Raw genomic sequence first — 16,357 nt, 5'->3', positions numbered from 1 at the left:
GATATTTGTAAAAATAATTCTAGAGATATAGTAATAATGTGCTTCTTTTTACCCCAAGAAGAATTAGATACTTGTTAATAAAGGATGCTGCACTTAAACAGGATTTACTCTCTCCACACTGTTGCTCAGCCAGCTTCTCTCATACTCAATATGTCCTCTAAGTTTTTAAGTCTGTGAAACTCACATTACCAAAAATTGGGTAAAAGACTTGAAGTGTTCAGAATAGGGAGTAGTCACTCCAAAAATTTAAAATGATCATCTATATGGCTGAAATATTTTCATATGAAGTAATTTCGTGCATTTGATATTAAGATGTAAACCTATTAAGTTAAATATTACTTAGGTAAATTTATCTAGAGTTAAAATCATTATGCAATAAACAAGGGGATAGCTAAGCCATTAATTTTATATATGAAATCTTTCGTGAAATAAAGAATAACACGAAAATGTCTCCAAAAAAATGTGCCTTTCTTTCTCCCCTTCAGAAACTTCCCAGAGGAAAATGGCATTAGGAAATCATTCCACAGTGACTGAGTTCATCCTCGCTGGACTAACAGAAGAGCCAGAACTCCAGGTGCCCTTACTCCTCCTCTTCCTAGGAATCTATGTGGTTACAGTGATGGGGAACCTGGGCATGATCACACTGATAGGGCTCAGTTCTCACCTGCACACACCTATGTACTATTTCCTCAGCAGCTTGTCCTTCACTGATCTCTGCCATTCTACTGTCATTACCCCCAAAATGCTGGTGAACTTTGTGACAGAGAAGAACGTCATCTCCTACCCTCAATGCATGACTCAGCTCTATTTCTTCCTTGTTTTTGCTATTTCAGAATGCTACATGTTAGCTGCAATGGCATATGACCGCTATGTTGCCATCTGTAGCCCCTTGCTTTACAATGTCATCATGTCCCATCAGGTCTGTTTCTCCCTGATTTTAGGGGTGTATATTATAGGCCTGATTTGTGCATTTGCTCATACAGGCTGCATGTTAAGGGTTAATTTCTGCAAATTTTATGTGATCAACCATTATTTCTGTGATCTTCTTCCCCTCCTGAAGCTCTCATGCTCTAGTACCGATGTCAATGAATTACTGATACTGTGTGTTGGTACATTTAATATCTTTGCCCCTAGCCTGACCATCCTTAGCTCCTACATCTTCATCATTTCCAGAATCCTCCACATTCACTCCACTGAGGGCAGGTCCAAAGCCTTCAGCACTTGCAGCTCCCACATGTTGGCAGTTTTGCTCTTTTTTGGATCTTGTGCTTTCATGTACCTGCAGCCATCATCAGTTGGCTCCATGGATCAAGGAAAAGTGTCCTCTGTGTTTTATACTATTGTTGTGCCGATGCTGAACCCACTGATCTACAGTCTGAGGAATAAAGATGTTAATGTTGCGCTGAAGAAAATGCTAAAGAGCAGAATATTCTAGTGATCAGAAATATATGGGAATAATTTACTAGATCTAAATCATCAACAATTACATTGTATGAATTGATACATTTCCTTTTAGTCCATCTGTCAAGATTTTTCTTCATTTTATGCAATTCTATTGACATTGTTTCTTATATCCATAGCATTCTTAATGTTCATTCTCTCTGTTTTTTTCTAAGTATTGAGACACAGATTAGAAGAAATACTAAGAATAACCTGGGTGCATGGACCCACTGATGCTGTCACAATCACTTCCTCCTCTTTTTTTCCATAAAATCCATAAAAACACAATCCTCAACCATAATTAAAATACTGTCTTCCAACAGTGGTTACCCACCTCCTTCATTCTGTTCAGTCAAGAAACAACATAAATCATATCAATATGATGACAATAATCTCTAGTGTTTTGTGTAACTCTAGCCTGGAACAGTCTTTTTTCTGTCCTAATTATCTATATACTTTATTTGTTTGTCTTATTTATTCTGTCTCTTACTTAGGACAACTAATCAGAACTTAGAATCTGAGTTAAGAACTATCATGTGTAGTGATAGTGCTCAATCCAAAATACCTGTGCTTTGTCATTTATTGTTCTAATTGGTACTTTCCTGCTTATTTCACAAATCTGCACTGGATTGTAGTTTTCATGAAGCTAGATCCCTATACATATATTTCACTGCCATATCTGTAGGATTTGGTACAGTACCTGCCACCTCCTACGTCCTTGATAAGTTTGTTGTTAATTATTTCCTCTTATAAAGTATTTATAGGAAAACCAAATGTGTCTCATATGAGCTCACACATTAATCTCTAAGGTTAGCTACATATGCTTAATTTGTTGTTCAAATCAATTAAGTTTATGTTTGGACAATCCTCCAAAGTTCTGCAAGCCACTTGGTGACGTCTCAACTTACTTCTTTACATAAGTTTAGAAGTATGCGTCCTGAGCTCCTTCTGTGTCAAACTCCAGTACAGGTGTAATATTTTGTGAAAACCTGATTTCTTAAGTCATTAAATCCTGTCAACCACTAAGGAGTCTTTGAACAAGACATTTTTTTTATTAGAAAGCATGCAGTTAAAATAATAACTGTATTTGATATCTGATAGGTCAACATAGCAAATCTGATGGTAGGGTGATATCTAGAACACAAGGAACTTAGTCCAGAACACTATGGTTTTCTATATGCTGGGAAAAAAGTAACTTCACATAGTCTGGCAGTGAGAAAATTCTTTACTATGCAGATATTGAGTGAATTTTGTTATATGTAAAATATACTTCAATAAAATTGATAAAAGGAGAGAGTGAGCACTAAAGAGGTAAATACAATAACTTGTATTGCTGCAGCTAGAGGAAATATTTTGTCTCTTTTTAAAGGGGCTGATTAAGTTATTTAGTCAGATACATTTTATGCTACCTAATTTATCTATATATGTTATTTACAGATTCCCAGTTTTCCAAACTGTAGTTTATTCATGTCTTTAGCTGGAGGGAAGGCAGGTGGATGAGCCATAGCTCTATAGTACTGTCCTCTGGGAACTCTAAAACTGACTCACATACCCAATTGAGCATATCAAGTAGGCTTAAATCTCCTTGTCTGAGCAAGACCTCAATCAGCCATGGGCTCTATTAATCTGAGCCTAGGAAGACCCTACTGTCAATCCATTTCTTCCACTTTAAACTGAGTTAGAGGATTTCTCTAGGATAAACCAACCTATTGCCTTATTTACCATTACCAGTTTACTTCAGGATAATCAGTGAAAAATTTGCCAGAGTCTGATTTAGAAATATACATCTCTGAAGTCAGTAAGGCCTAAAAGTTATTCCCTGGAAAACTCATCTGTGAAACTCCACATAAATTACATTTCATGTCAACTCTTTATACTCCCTCAGAAAAATTGGCTCTTTTTCTTTCTAGATGATGGTGCTTTTGGTAATTATATGATACTTTGAATGCTTATTCTTTTCATTGCTCTTGCCTCAATGGACTATAAGCTCCAGTAGGGCAGAGCATGCACACTCAAATATTCATTTATGATTGCGCCAAACATCTCTGGTTTCCCATGGCACATTCTCTCAGACTACCTCTGATTTCAGGGGCAGACATATTTTTTACTTCTGTGCAAGGTGAAATTCAGCTTGCATTAAGAGTAGTTCACTTCAAGTTTGCAACGTGATCTTTCAGTTTTGCTCTAGAGCCTTCTCTTCAACTCCAGGTGTCTACTTGACCCATGTACAAGTCAGCCCAGAGGGTTCTTGCCTTTGTATAAGCCTTATCTGATGTTACAGGAGACTGTGTAAATGCTGCATCTTCTTGCCTCTCTTGGCAGCCATTACGGGAAATGCTATGTACACTCCTCATGAATGGCTAGCAAAATTGAGCCCCCTTACCCATAACAGCACTTCAATACTACGTTCCAGTACTGGAGTCTCCTTAATTCTGTTTTGACCCAAATTAGTAAATACCACTTTAAAATTTTAAAAAGGTCAAATTCTATATCTAACAATGATTTAAAGCATTTAAAAGTAAGTTCAGTTAAAGAAATTCATTGCAATTATTGTCTCAAATTGATATAACTTTTAATATTTTGAATAAAAACAAATATAATTTTGATTTCCATACAGAGCAATTTAGTCATTAGGTAAAACCAAAATACTCTCTGCAACACATATATTTCCATTGTTCCTCAACATCTCTTTATTTGTAGAAGAAAAAAAATCATCTCTCCTTATTAGGCTTGTTAGGAACTCCACATGAGTTTATAGCAACATCCATCAGATGCTCTCTTGTCATTACCACATTATGAATTCATTGTAATATTTAAACATAGTCAGAAGAGATTAATGAAAATAAATCTTTCAAAGATTTATAGTTTATTAGTTTCCCAAGGCTGTCATAACAAATACCACAAACTGGATGGCTTTAAACAACCAATTTATTGTCTCAGTTCTCAAAGCTAGAAGTCTGAAATCAAGGTTTCAACAATGTTGATTCCTTCTGAGAGCTTTAAGAAAGAATCTGTTCCGTACTTTTTTCCTTGCTTCTGGTGATGGCCAGCAATCCTTGGTGTTCCTTGGCTTGTAGATGCATTATTCTAATCTCTGCCTCTGACTTCACATGGTGTTCTCCCTGTATGTCTCTGTGTCCAAATTTCCCTTTTTATGAGGATACAATCCACAGTGGATTAAGACCCACCCTACCCACCTCATCTAAAATTGATTACATTAATGAAGATCTACTCCAAAATAAGGTCACATTCGCAGATATTGACAGTGAAGACACATATATTTTGGGGAGGAAGTAGTTCCAGCTTCAACACATAATACAAAACTATTTTCTCCGATTTCATATTCTTCCCGTATGGAAAACACATTAGAAAATTTTCTTAGTCTATGTCTTCAAAATTTCCTGAAATTTTGAACTTTTAAATGGTAGAGCATGAAACTCTCTGCAGCTCTAACAATATCAGTCACATCCTCATTTCCAGCCCATAATCTAGCAAGAGAAATATTTCACAGTTAAGTGACAATCTTAAACACTTGGGAAAACAATGAAGATAAAGGGAAACTTTGATCATTTGTTTTCCAAGTGCAGAGGGTTCCTTTTTCTCCATATCCTTTAGAACACTTCTTATTTGTTGTCTTTTTGATAATAACCATTCTAACAATTGTGAAAGGATATCATTGTGATTTCAATTTGCATTCCCTGGTGATTAGTGATGTTGAGCAGATTTTCATGGACTTGTTGGCCATGTATATGTCTCCACTGGAAAATATCTATTCAGATCCATTGCCCATTTTTAAGTAAGACTGATTTTTTGCTATTGAGTTTATATGTTCTTTACATATTTTAGATATTCACCCCTTATCAGATAAATAATTTGCAAATATTTTCTTCCATTGGTAGAGTGCAATTGCCTTTGGTGTCAAATCCAAAAATCATCACCTAGACCACGGTTTAGGAGCTAATACCTATGTTTTTTTCCCAAGAGTTTTATGGTTTCGGGACTTATATTCAAGTTTTTAATCCACTTTGAGTTAGTTTTTGGGTGTGGTGTAAGACAGTGTTCTTATACGTGTAGTTGTCCAGATTTCCCAATACCATTTGTTGAAGAGGCTTTTTGTCCATTGTATATTCTTGGCTCCTTTTTGTCATAAAGTGATTAACCGTACATGTATGGGTTTATTTCTAGGCTCTCTAATCTGTTCCATTGATCTGTGTGTCAGTTTTTATGCCAATACCATACAGTTTTGATCACTATAGCTTTGAAATATAATTTTAAATCAGGGAGTGTGATGCCTCCAGGTTTGTTATTCTTTCTCAACATTGTTCTGATTATTGGCATCTTTTGTAGTTCCATACAAATTTGAGGATTGTTTCTTCTATTTCTGTGAAAAATGTCATTTCTTCTATTTCTGTGAAAAATGGAATTTTGATAAAGATTGCTTTGAGTGTGTAAATTGCTTTAGGTAGTATTGGTATTTTAACATTGTTAATTCCTACAAACCATGAACATGGAATATCTTTCCATTTTTTTGTATCTTCTTCAATTCCTTTCATTAATGTTATAATTTTCAATGTACAGTAGTGCACCTTATCTGCGGGAGAAACATATTAAGAACTCCAGTGGATACCTGAAACTCTGGATGGTACCAAACCCTATATACTATGTTTTTTTCTATATATACATACCTATGATAAAGTTTAATTTATAACTTATGCACAGTAAGAGATTAATAACTTCTCTTAGGCATATCCAATTTACCAGCATCACTCCTCCTTCACTTTAGGGCCATTATTAAGTAAAATGAGGTGTACTTGAACACAAGCCCTGTGATACTATGACAGCCAGTCTGAGAACCAAGATGAATACTTAGTGAGTAATAGTTGGGTAGCGTATTCGGTGTGGATGGAATGGGATGGCATGAGAGATTTCATCATGATGTCTAGAATGGCATGCAACTTAGAACATATGAATTGTTTATTTATGGAATTTTCTATTTAATATTTTTGGACTGCAGTTGACCATGGGTAACTGGAACTGTGGAAAGTAAAATTGTGGATAAGGGGGACTCTTGTACAGACTTTCACCTCCTCATTTAAATTTATTCCAAGGTATTTTGTTTTTGACACCATTGTAAATGGGATTGTTCTCTTAATTTCTGGTTGTGATAGTTTATTATTAGTTTATAGAAGTAGAACAGATTTTTGTATATAGATTTTATAGCCTGTAACTTTAGTGAATTTGTTGATGATTTCTAACAATTTTCTGGTGGAGGCTTTAGGATTTTCTATATATAATATCATGTCATCTGCAAATAGTGAGTTTTTTATCTTCTTTTCTGGTTTGAATGCCTTTATTTCTTTTTATTGCTTAGTTGCTCTGGCTAAGACTTCCAGTACTATGTTGAATAAAAGTGGCAAAAGTGGGCACCCTCATCTTGTTCCAGATCTCAGAGGTAAAGCTTTCAGTGTTTCACCATTGAGTATGATATTAGCTGTTATATCCTCTTGTTGAATTGACTCCTTTATCATTGTGTAATGACTCTCTGTCTTTTATTCAGTTCTTGTCTTAAAGACTATTTTGTCTGGTATAAGTATAGCTACCCAAGCTTTCCTTTGGTTTCCATTTGTATAGAATATCTTTTTCCATCCCTTTGTTTTCAGCCTGTGTGTGTCCTTACACCTGAAATGAGCCCCTTGCAGGCAGCTTATAGATGGGGTTGTTTTCTAATCAGTCACCATTCAATGTCTTTTGATTGGAGAGTTTTGTCCATTTACATTTAAAGTAATTATTAATAGATATGTAATTATTGTCATTTAATTAATTGTTTTCTACCTGTTTTGTAGTTTCTTAGTTCTTTTCTTTTTCTCTTGCTCTCTTTCTTTGTAGTGGTATTTTAGATTCATTCTCTTTATCCTTTGAGTATGTACTATAGGTTTTTGCTTCACAGTTAACATGAGGCTTACAAAAAACACCACATACTTACAAGTTTATTGTTAAGTTGATAGCAACTTAAATTTGAACTCACTCTAAAGCTATACATTTTTCCTACCTCCTATTATATGTTTTTCATGTCACCATTTACATCTTTTTATCTTGTGTATAGCTAACAAATGATTGCATTTATAGTTATTTTTACCCCTTTTATCTTTTAAACTTCATACTAACTTTATAAATAATTAACCCACTACCTATACAAGATTAGAACGTTCTGAAATTTACTACAGTAACCCCTCTTTCTCTGTGGAGGATATATTCCAAGACCACCACTGGATTCCTAACCATGGATAGTACCTAATCCTATATGTACTGTGATTTCTTTTTATACATACAAAGTTTAATTTATAAATTCAGCACAGTAAGAGATTAACTAATAATAAAATGGAACAATTATAACAATATACTATAACAAAAGGTACTGTAGATTTTAGTTAACTCAGCTTGTGATTTTTTTCTTTACTTACTAAGTTGAGAACTTGCACTTTTTCACTTAAGAGAAGCCCTTTACAGCTTCTCTTGGCATATCCAAATTGCCAGTATCACCACTGTTGTTCATTAGGGCCATTATTAAATAAAATAAGGGCTACTTGAACACAAGTACTGCAATACCATGACAGTCAATCTGATAACCAAGAAGGCTACTAAGTGACTAACAGGCAAGCAACATACACAGCATGAATATACAGGACAAAGGGATGACTCATGTTCCAGGGCAAGATGGAGCAGGATAGCATGAGATTTCATCAGGTTACTCAGAACCTCATGCAATTGAAAACTTACGAATTATTTATTTTGGGGACTTTTCATTTAATATTTTCAGACCATAGTTGACCACAGATGCCTGAAACTGTGGAAAGTGACATCTCTAAATCAAGGACAAACCCTTTTAGCATAGCAATCAGAATTGCTCGTGGGGCTATGAACGGTGAAGATGTTTGATACTCTGAAGCTGAAGAAACACAAACTAAAAATTTACAGTTGGAGATGCTGATCTGTGATGAAAAACAGCTTCAAAAGTGACTCTCGGACCTGGGGCTGTGCCTGCCCTCTCAGCACTAAAGATAGCAGAATGCTAGGTTCCTGTGACTCCCAACACCAACATTAGTGCCATTGTCATCTGAGTCAAAGAGAACAAGTTGCAAATAAAATTTGGCATTGAAATTTTCAGGAAGAAGAAAGATTGATTGTGCTCATCTCACACTTGTGATTTGAGACTATTAGACCTGGAAGCAATCATGGTGAAAATGCAGGGATACATTCAATTTTTGAATTTTTCATAAAATATTTTTTATCTTCCTATAGTGTACGAAACACTGTGCTAGCTTCTTTGAACACAGAGGAGAATAAGCCTGATATGGTCCATCATCTGGCTTACAATGTAACTCAGTCTGAAAATGTGCTGTTTAGAAATGAGAGTATTCTGAGCATGTAGTTAAAACATCCAATTAGTGACAAAGAATTGGAGAATTTTTCCATGATAATGTCACTTTAAATGAGGTTTGGAAAGAAAAAAAAATTACCAGACAGCAGTGAGACAGGTTGTTGACCACTTCACGGTGAAAAGAAGAACAAATGAAAAGGCAGACACCTGAGAAAACATGACATATTCTAGGAACTGAATGCGTACTGAAGCCAAATGTTCCGTAGCAGGGGAGGAAGATTAAAAGAACTAAAGATGGAGAGTGATGAAAGAGTGTGAATTTTGTACTTATCCTAAAATCAATTCAGGAAATCTTGTCTCCAGTGTCCCTGAACTTGGATTGTCATCTGGTTTATGGTTGTATGTATTTTATGACTAAGAACAAGTAGCTCATTCCATTTCTAATAATGGAAATGTTAGAATATCTTTCCTCACAGTTATTAAAGGGTATATTCTTAAATCTTTCAAACACCATACAAAAAATAATGTCTCTCTCTTCACTTCCTTTAGGATATATGAAGATGACTGCAAATTATCCCATTACCTTCAAATATTTTTCAAGTCTTTCACAGTCTCTGTATGCCTTCCATCTTTTTTTTTTTTTTTTATTAGTGTTATGATAGATTACAAGCTTGTGAGATTTCAGTTGTACATTTTTGTTAGTCATGTTGTGGGTACACCACTTCCCCCTCCGTACCCTCCCCCCACCCCCCCTTTTCCCTGGTAACCACCGATCAGATCTCCTTCTCAATATACTAATTTCCACCTATGAGTGGAGTCATATAGAGTTCGTCTTTCTCTGACTGACTTATTTCGCTTAACATAATGCCCTCGAGGTCCATCCACGTTGTTGTGAATGGGCCAATTTTGTCTTTTTTTTTGGCTGAGTAGTATTCCATTGTGTATATATACCACATCTTCTTTATCCAATCATCAGTTTCTGGGCATGTAGGCTGGTTCCACGTCTTGGCTATTGTAAATAATGCTGCGATGAACATAGGGGTGCAACGGACTCTTGAGATATCTGATATCAGGTTCTTAGGATAGATACCCAGTAATGGGATGGCTGGGTCATAGGGTATTTCTATTTTTAACTTTTTGAGAAATCTCCATACTGTTTTCCATAGTGGCTGTACCAGTTTGCATTCCCACCAACAGTGTATGAGGGTTCCTCTTTCTCCACAACCTCTCCAACATTTGTCGTTCTTGGTTTTGGATGTTTTTGCCAATCTAACGGGGGTAAGGTGATATCTTAGTGTAGTTTTGATTTGCATTTCCCTGATGATTAGCAATGATGAACATCTTTTCAAGTGTCTATTGGCCATATTCATATCTTCTTTTGAGAAATGTCTGTTCATGTCCTCTGCCCATTTTTTGATCGGGTTGTTTGTTTTTTTGGTGTTAAGCAGTGTGAGTTCTTTGTATATTATGGAGATTAACCCTTTGTCGGATAAGTGGCTTGTAAATATTTTTTCCCAATTAGTGAGCTGTTTTTTTGTTTCAATTCTGTTTTCCCTTGCCTTGAAGAAGCTCTTTAGTCTGATGAAGTCCCATTTGTTTATTCTTTCTATTGTTTCCCTCAACTGAGGAGTTACAGTGTCTGAAAAGATTCTTTTGAAACTGATGTCAAAGAGTGTACTGCCTATATTCTCTTCCAAATGACTTATTGTCTCAGGCCTAATCTTTAAGTCTTTGATCCATTTTGAGTTTATTTTGGTGTGTGGTTAAAAAGAATGGTCAATTTTCAATCTTTTGCATGTGGCTGTCCAGTTTTCCCAGCACCATTTGTTGAAGAGACTTTCTTTTCTCCATTGTAGGCCCTCTGCTCCTTTGTCGAAGACTAGCTGTCCATAGATGTGTGGTTTTATCTCTGGGCTTTCAATTCTGTTCCATTGATCTGTGGACCTGTTTTTGTACCAGTACCATGCTGTTTTGATCACTGTAGCTTTGTAGTATGTTTTGAAATCGGGGATTGTGATTCCGCCGGCTTTGTTTTTCTTGCTCAGGATTGCTTTAGCAATTCGTGGTCTTTTGTTCCCCCATATGAATTTTAGGATTGTTTGTTCAATTTCTGTGAAGAATGTTCTTGGGATTCTGATTGGGATAGCATTGAATCTGTATATTGCTTTAGGTAGTATGGACATTTTAACTATGTTTATTCTTCCAATCCATGTGCAAGGAATGTTTTTCCACCTCTTTATGTCATCGCCTATTTCTTTCAAGAAAGTCTTGTAGTTTTCATTGTATAGATCCTTCACTTCCTTGGTTAAGTTTATCCCAAGGTATTTTATTCTTTTCGTTGCGATTGTGAATGGGATAGAGTTCTTGAGTTCTTTTTCTGTTAGTTTATTGTTAGTGTATAGAAATGCTACTGATTTATGCACGTTAATTTTATACCCTGCTACTTTGCTGTAGTTGTTGATTATTTCTAATAGTTTTTCTGTGGATTCTTTGGGGTTTTCTATGTATAGGATCATGTCGTCTGCAAACAACGAGAGTTTTACTTCTTCGTTACCTATTTGGATTCCTTTTATTTCTTTTTCCTGCCGAATTGCTCTGGCCAGCACCTCCAGTACTATGTTGAATAGGAGTGGTGAAAGTGGGCACCCTTGTCTTGTTCCTGTCCTCAGAGGGATGGCTTTCAGCTTTTGTCCATTGAGTATGATGTTGGCTGTGGGTCTATCATATATGGCCTTTATTATGTTGAGGTACTTTCCTTCTATACCCATTTTACTGAGGGTTTTTATCATAAATGGGTGTTGGATCTTGTCGAATGCTTTCTCTGCATCTATTGAGATGATCATGTGGTTTTTGTTTTTCATTTTGTTGATGTAGTGTATCACGTTGATTGACTTGCGGATGTTGAACCATCCCTGTGTCCCTGGTATAAATCCCACTTGATCATGGTGTATAATCTTTTTGATGTATTGCTGTAATTGGTTTGCCAAAATTTTGTTGAGGATTTTTGCATCTATGTTCATCAGTGATATCGGCCTGTAGTTCTCCTTCTTTGTGTTGTCCTTGTCAGGTTTGGGGATCAGAGTGATGTTGGCTTCATAGAATGTGTTAGGGAGTTCTCCATCTTTCTCAATTTTCTGGAACAGTTTGAGGAGGATAGGCATTAAGTCTTCTTTGAATGTTTGGTAGAATTCTCCAGAGAAGCCGTCTGGTCCTGGACTCTTGTTTTTGAGTAGGTTTTTGATTACCGTTTCTATTTCCTTACTTGTGATTGGTCTATTCAGATTCTCCATTTCTTTCTGATTCAGTTTGGGGAGATTGTAGGAGTCTAGGAATTTGTCCATTTCTTCCAGGTTGTTCAATTTGTTGGCATATAGTTTTTCATAGTATTCTCTTATGATCTCTTGTATTTCATTGGTATCTGTTGTGATTTCTCCTCTGTCATTCCTGATTTTATTAATTTGCGATTTCTCTCTTCTTTTCTTGGTGAGTCTGGCTAGGGGTTTGTCAATTTTGTTAATTCTTTCGAAGAACCAACTCTTTGTTTCATTGATCCTTTCTATTGTCTTTTTTGTTTCAATATCGTTTAGCCTTCCATCTTTTTAATGTCCCCCCTTCAAAAGGACATCCATAACTAAATATAGAACTCCAGATTTAAGTATCTCACAGCACTTCCTAACCTCGTGACACACATAGAAAATAGTAAAATCCATGTGGCATAACAGAATAAGTGAATGAGGCAGTTTGTGGCTGATGGTGACTAGTTAAGAGGCCCTGGATATCACAGGCTTATCCCTAATACCCTAAGGTATGAGAACCAATATCTCAGCCCCATTATCATTTCATGACATTTCAATTAAATGGCACATGTTTAGGAAGCTATGTCAACAGATCTTATATGGATTATTGAGTATCATAGTCCGGTATTTTTATTGATAAAATCAAAATCTCCCATTGCTTGCTTAATCATCCAAGATTATATTGACTTCACTGAGTTAATAAGGAAAATACCTATTTTAGATTTTCAAAGGAATTGCATTCAAACCAGGCATTTTGAATGTGAAGAGTTTTAACTGAGATTAGAAGTTAACTATTTTCTCTGCCAAAATTTCACTTGTTTGTTTAAACTATTTTCAGTGTCTATAATCAATTTCTTGATTGTAGTTCTTTTGGGCAGAAGTTATAGTAACATGAGAGTGGGGTAGCTGAGTCATATGGTATTTCTATTTTTAAATTTTTGAGAAATCTCCATACTGTTTTCCACAGTGGCTGTACCAGTTTGCACACCCACAAGCAGTGTATGAGAGTTCTCTTTTCTCCACATCCTTTACAACATTTGTTATTTTTTGTCTTGGTGATTATGGCCATTCTAATGTATGTAAGGTAAAGTCTTTGTGTAGTTTTGATTCGCATTTCCCTCATGATTAGTGATGAACATCTTTTCATGTGTCTATTGTCCATCTGTATACCTTCTTTGGAAAAATGTCTCTTCATGTCCTCTGCCCATCTTTTGATCTGGTTGCTTTTTCGTTGTTCAGTTGTGTGAATTCTTTACATATTTTGGAGATTAACCCCTTGTCAGATATATGATTTGAAGATATTTTCTCCAGTTGGTGGTTGTCTTTTTGTTTTGTTCCTGGCTTCCTTTACCTTCTAGAAGCTCTTTAGTCCAATGAAGTCCCACTTGTTTATTTATTTTTTTGTTTCCCTTGCCCGAGTGGACATGATATTTGAAAAAAAACCCTTCTGAGACTGATGTCAAAGAGCGCACTGGCCTATATTTTCTTCTAGGAGTTTTAGGGTCTCAGGTTTTACTTTCAAGTCATTGATCCCCTTTGAGTTAATTTTTGTGGAATGGCCTACTTTCATTTATTTGCATGTGGCTGTCCAGTTTTAGCAGCCCCATTTATTGAAGAGACTTTCTTTTCTCTATTGTATGTTCTTAGCTGCTTTGTCAAAGATTAGCTGTCTGTAGATGTGTGTGTTTTGTTTTTCTGGGCTTTCAATTCTGTTCCATTGATCTGTGTATCTGTTTTTGTACCAGTACCATGCTGTTTTGTTTATTATAGCTTTGTAGTATATTTTGAAGTCAGGGATTGTGATGCCTCCAGCTTCATTCTTCTTTCTCAGGATTGCTTTAGCTATTCAGGGTCTTTTGTTACCACATATGAAACTTTGGATTCTTTGTTCTATTTCAGTTAAGAATGTCATGGGGATTCTGATTGGGATTGCATTGAATCTGCAGATTGCTTTAGGTTATATGGACATTTTAATGATATTTATTTTTCTAATGCAAGTACATGGAGTATCTTTCCGTTTCTTTATGTCATCATTGATTTCTTTCAATAATGTCTTATTGTTTTCATTATAGAGGTCTTTCACCTCCTTTGATAAATATATTCCTAGATATTTTATTCTTTTTGTTGTGATTGTAATTTGGATTGTATTATTGAGTTCTCTTTCTGTTACTTCATTATTAGAATATAGAAATGCAACTGAGTTTTATAAGTTAATTTTGTACCCTGCAACTTTGCTGTAATTGTTGATTATTTCTAATAGTATTCTGACAGATTCTTTAGGGTTTTCTACATATAAAATCATGTTGTCCAGAAACAGAGAAAGTTTCACTTCTTCCTTGACATTTGGACTCCTTTTATTTCTTTTTCTTGCCTAATTGCTCTGGCCAAAACCTCCAGTACTATGGTGAGTAAAAGCGGTGAGAGTAGACACTCTTGTCTTGTTCCTGTTCTCAGAAGGATGGCTTTCCATTTTTCCCCATTGAGTATGATGTTGCCTATTGGTTTGTAGTATATGACCTTTATTATGTTGAGGTAATTTTTTTCTATACCCTTTTTATTCATAGTTTTATTAATAAATGGATGTTAGATCTTGTAAATGATTTCTCTGTGTCTATTGAGATAATCAAGTTGTTTTTATTCCTCATTCTATCTGTGTGATGTATCATATTGATTGGTTTGTGGATGTTGAACCATCCTGTGTCCCTGGTATAAATCCCACCTGATTGTAGTGTATGATTGTTTTAATATATTACTGTATTTGGTTTGCCAACATTTTCTTGAGGATTTTTGCATCTATGTTCATCAGCAATATTGGTCTAATTTTCCCTCTTTGAGCTGTCCTTGTCTGGCTTTGATATCAGGACAATGTTGACCTCACAGAATGTGTTAGGAAGTGTTCCATATTCCTCAATTTTTTATAGTAGTTTGAGAAGGATAGATATTAAATATCCTTTGAATGTTTGGTAGAATTCACCAGAGAAGCCATCTTGTCCCAGAATTTTAATTTTTGGGAAATTTTTGGTTACTGTTTCAATCTCTTTATTTGTGATTGATCTATTCAGATTCTCTATTTCTTCTTGGTTCAGTTTTTGGAGATTATATGAGTCTAAGACTTTATCCACGTCTTCTAGATTCTCCAATTCATTGGCATATAGCTTTTTATAGCATTCTCTTATAATCCCTTGTATTTCCATGGTATCTGTTGTAATTTCTCCTCTTTCACCTCTAATTTTATTGATTTGAGCCTTCTCTCCTTTTTTGTTAGTGAGTCTGGCTAATGATTTGTCAACTTTGTTTATCTTCCCAAGGAACCAGCTCTTTGCATCATTGATCCTTTCTACTGTTTTTTTGTTTGTTTCAGTTTCATTTATTTCTGCTCTAATTTTTTATTATTTCCCTCCTTCTGCTGACTGTGGGCTTTTTTGGTTCTTCTCTTTCTAATTATGTTAGGTGTAGTTTATGATTGCTTATTTGAGGTTTTTCTTGTTTGTTGAGATGGGCCTGTATTTCTATAAATTTCCCTTTTAGAATTACATTTGCTGCATCCAATATGAGTTATTATGGTGTGTTTTCATTCTTATTTATCTCTCTCTATTCTTTGATTTCTCATTTAATTTCTTTAATTATCCAATTGTTGTTTAATATCATGTTGCTTAATCTCCACATATTTGTCACGTTCCCAGCTTTTTTCTTGTAGTTGATTTCTAGTTTCATAGCATTAAGTTCAGAGAAGATACTTGATATGATTTCAATCTTCTTAAATTTGTTGAAGCTTGCCTTGTTTCTCAACATATGGTCCATGCTTGAGAATGTTCCATATGCGCTTGAGAAGAATGTATCCTCTGTGTACTTTGCTGTTTTTAGATGGAGTGTTCTATATATATATCTATTAAGTCCATATGGTCTAGGTTTTCATTTAAATCCACTATTTACTTGTTGACTTTCTGTCTGATTGATCTATCCATTGATGTAAGTGGAGCCTTAAGGTCCCCTACCCTTATTGTGTTGTTTTTAATATCTCCTTTTAGGTTTGTTAATAGTTGCTTTACGTACTTTGGTACTCCTGTTTGGGGTACATAGATATATATGTGTTATGGCTTCTTGACGGAGTGTCCCTTTTTTCATCATATAGTGCTCCCTTTGTCTCTCATTACCTGTTTTGTCATGAAGTCTACTTTGTCTGATATAGGTATGGCAACACCTGCTTTTTTTTTGTTTGGCATTAGCTTGGAGTACCCTCTTC

At 35.3% G+C, this 16,357-nt stretch overlaps 1 protein-coding gene across 1 annotated transcript; it reads left to right on the top strand.

Moving 5' to 3' along the window:
• The first annotated feature begins 481 nt into the window (after positions 1-481).
• LOC106836013 (olfactory receptor 8G1-like) lies at positions 482-1,435 on the top strand. Its single transcript, XM_014848622.2, has one exon. It carries the CDS (start codon positions 503-505, stop codon positions 1,433-1,435), a length of 933 nt encoding a protein of 310 aa, XP_014704108.1. The 5' UTR covers positions 482-502.
• Positions 1,436-16,357: the final 14,922 nt, after the last annotated feature.

The sequence above is a fragment of the Equus asinus genome, chromosome 20 (genome assembly GCF_041296235.1).
Source record: "Equus asinus isolate D_3611 breed Donkey chromosome 20, EquAss-T2T_v2, whole genome shotgun sequence".
Lineage (NCBI taxonomy): Eukaryota > Metazoa > Chordata > Mammalia > Perissodactyla > Equidae > Equus > Equus asinus.
The sequence above is the reverse complement of the archived record's forward strand: the minus strand, read 5'-3'. Positions and strand labels throughout refer to the sequence as shown.

Excerpts from the sequence above, each read along its gene's own strand:
- LOC106836013 (XM_014848622.2), top strand. The coding sequence starts at position 503 with ATGGCATTAGGAAATCATTCCACAGTGACTGAGTTCATCCTCGCTGGA.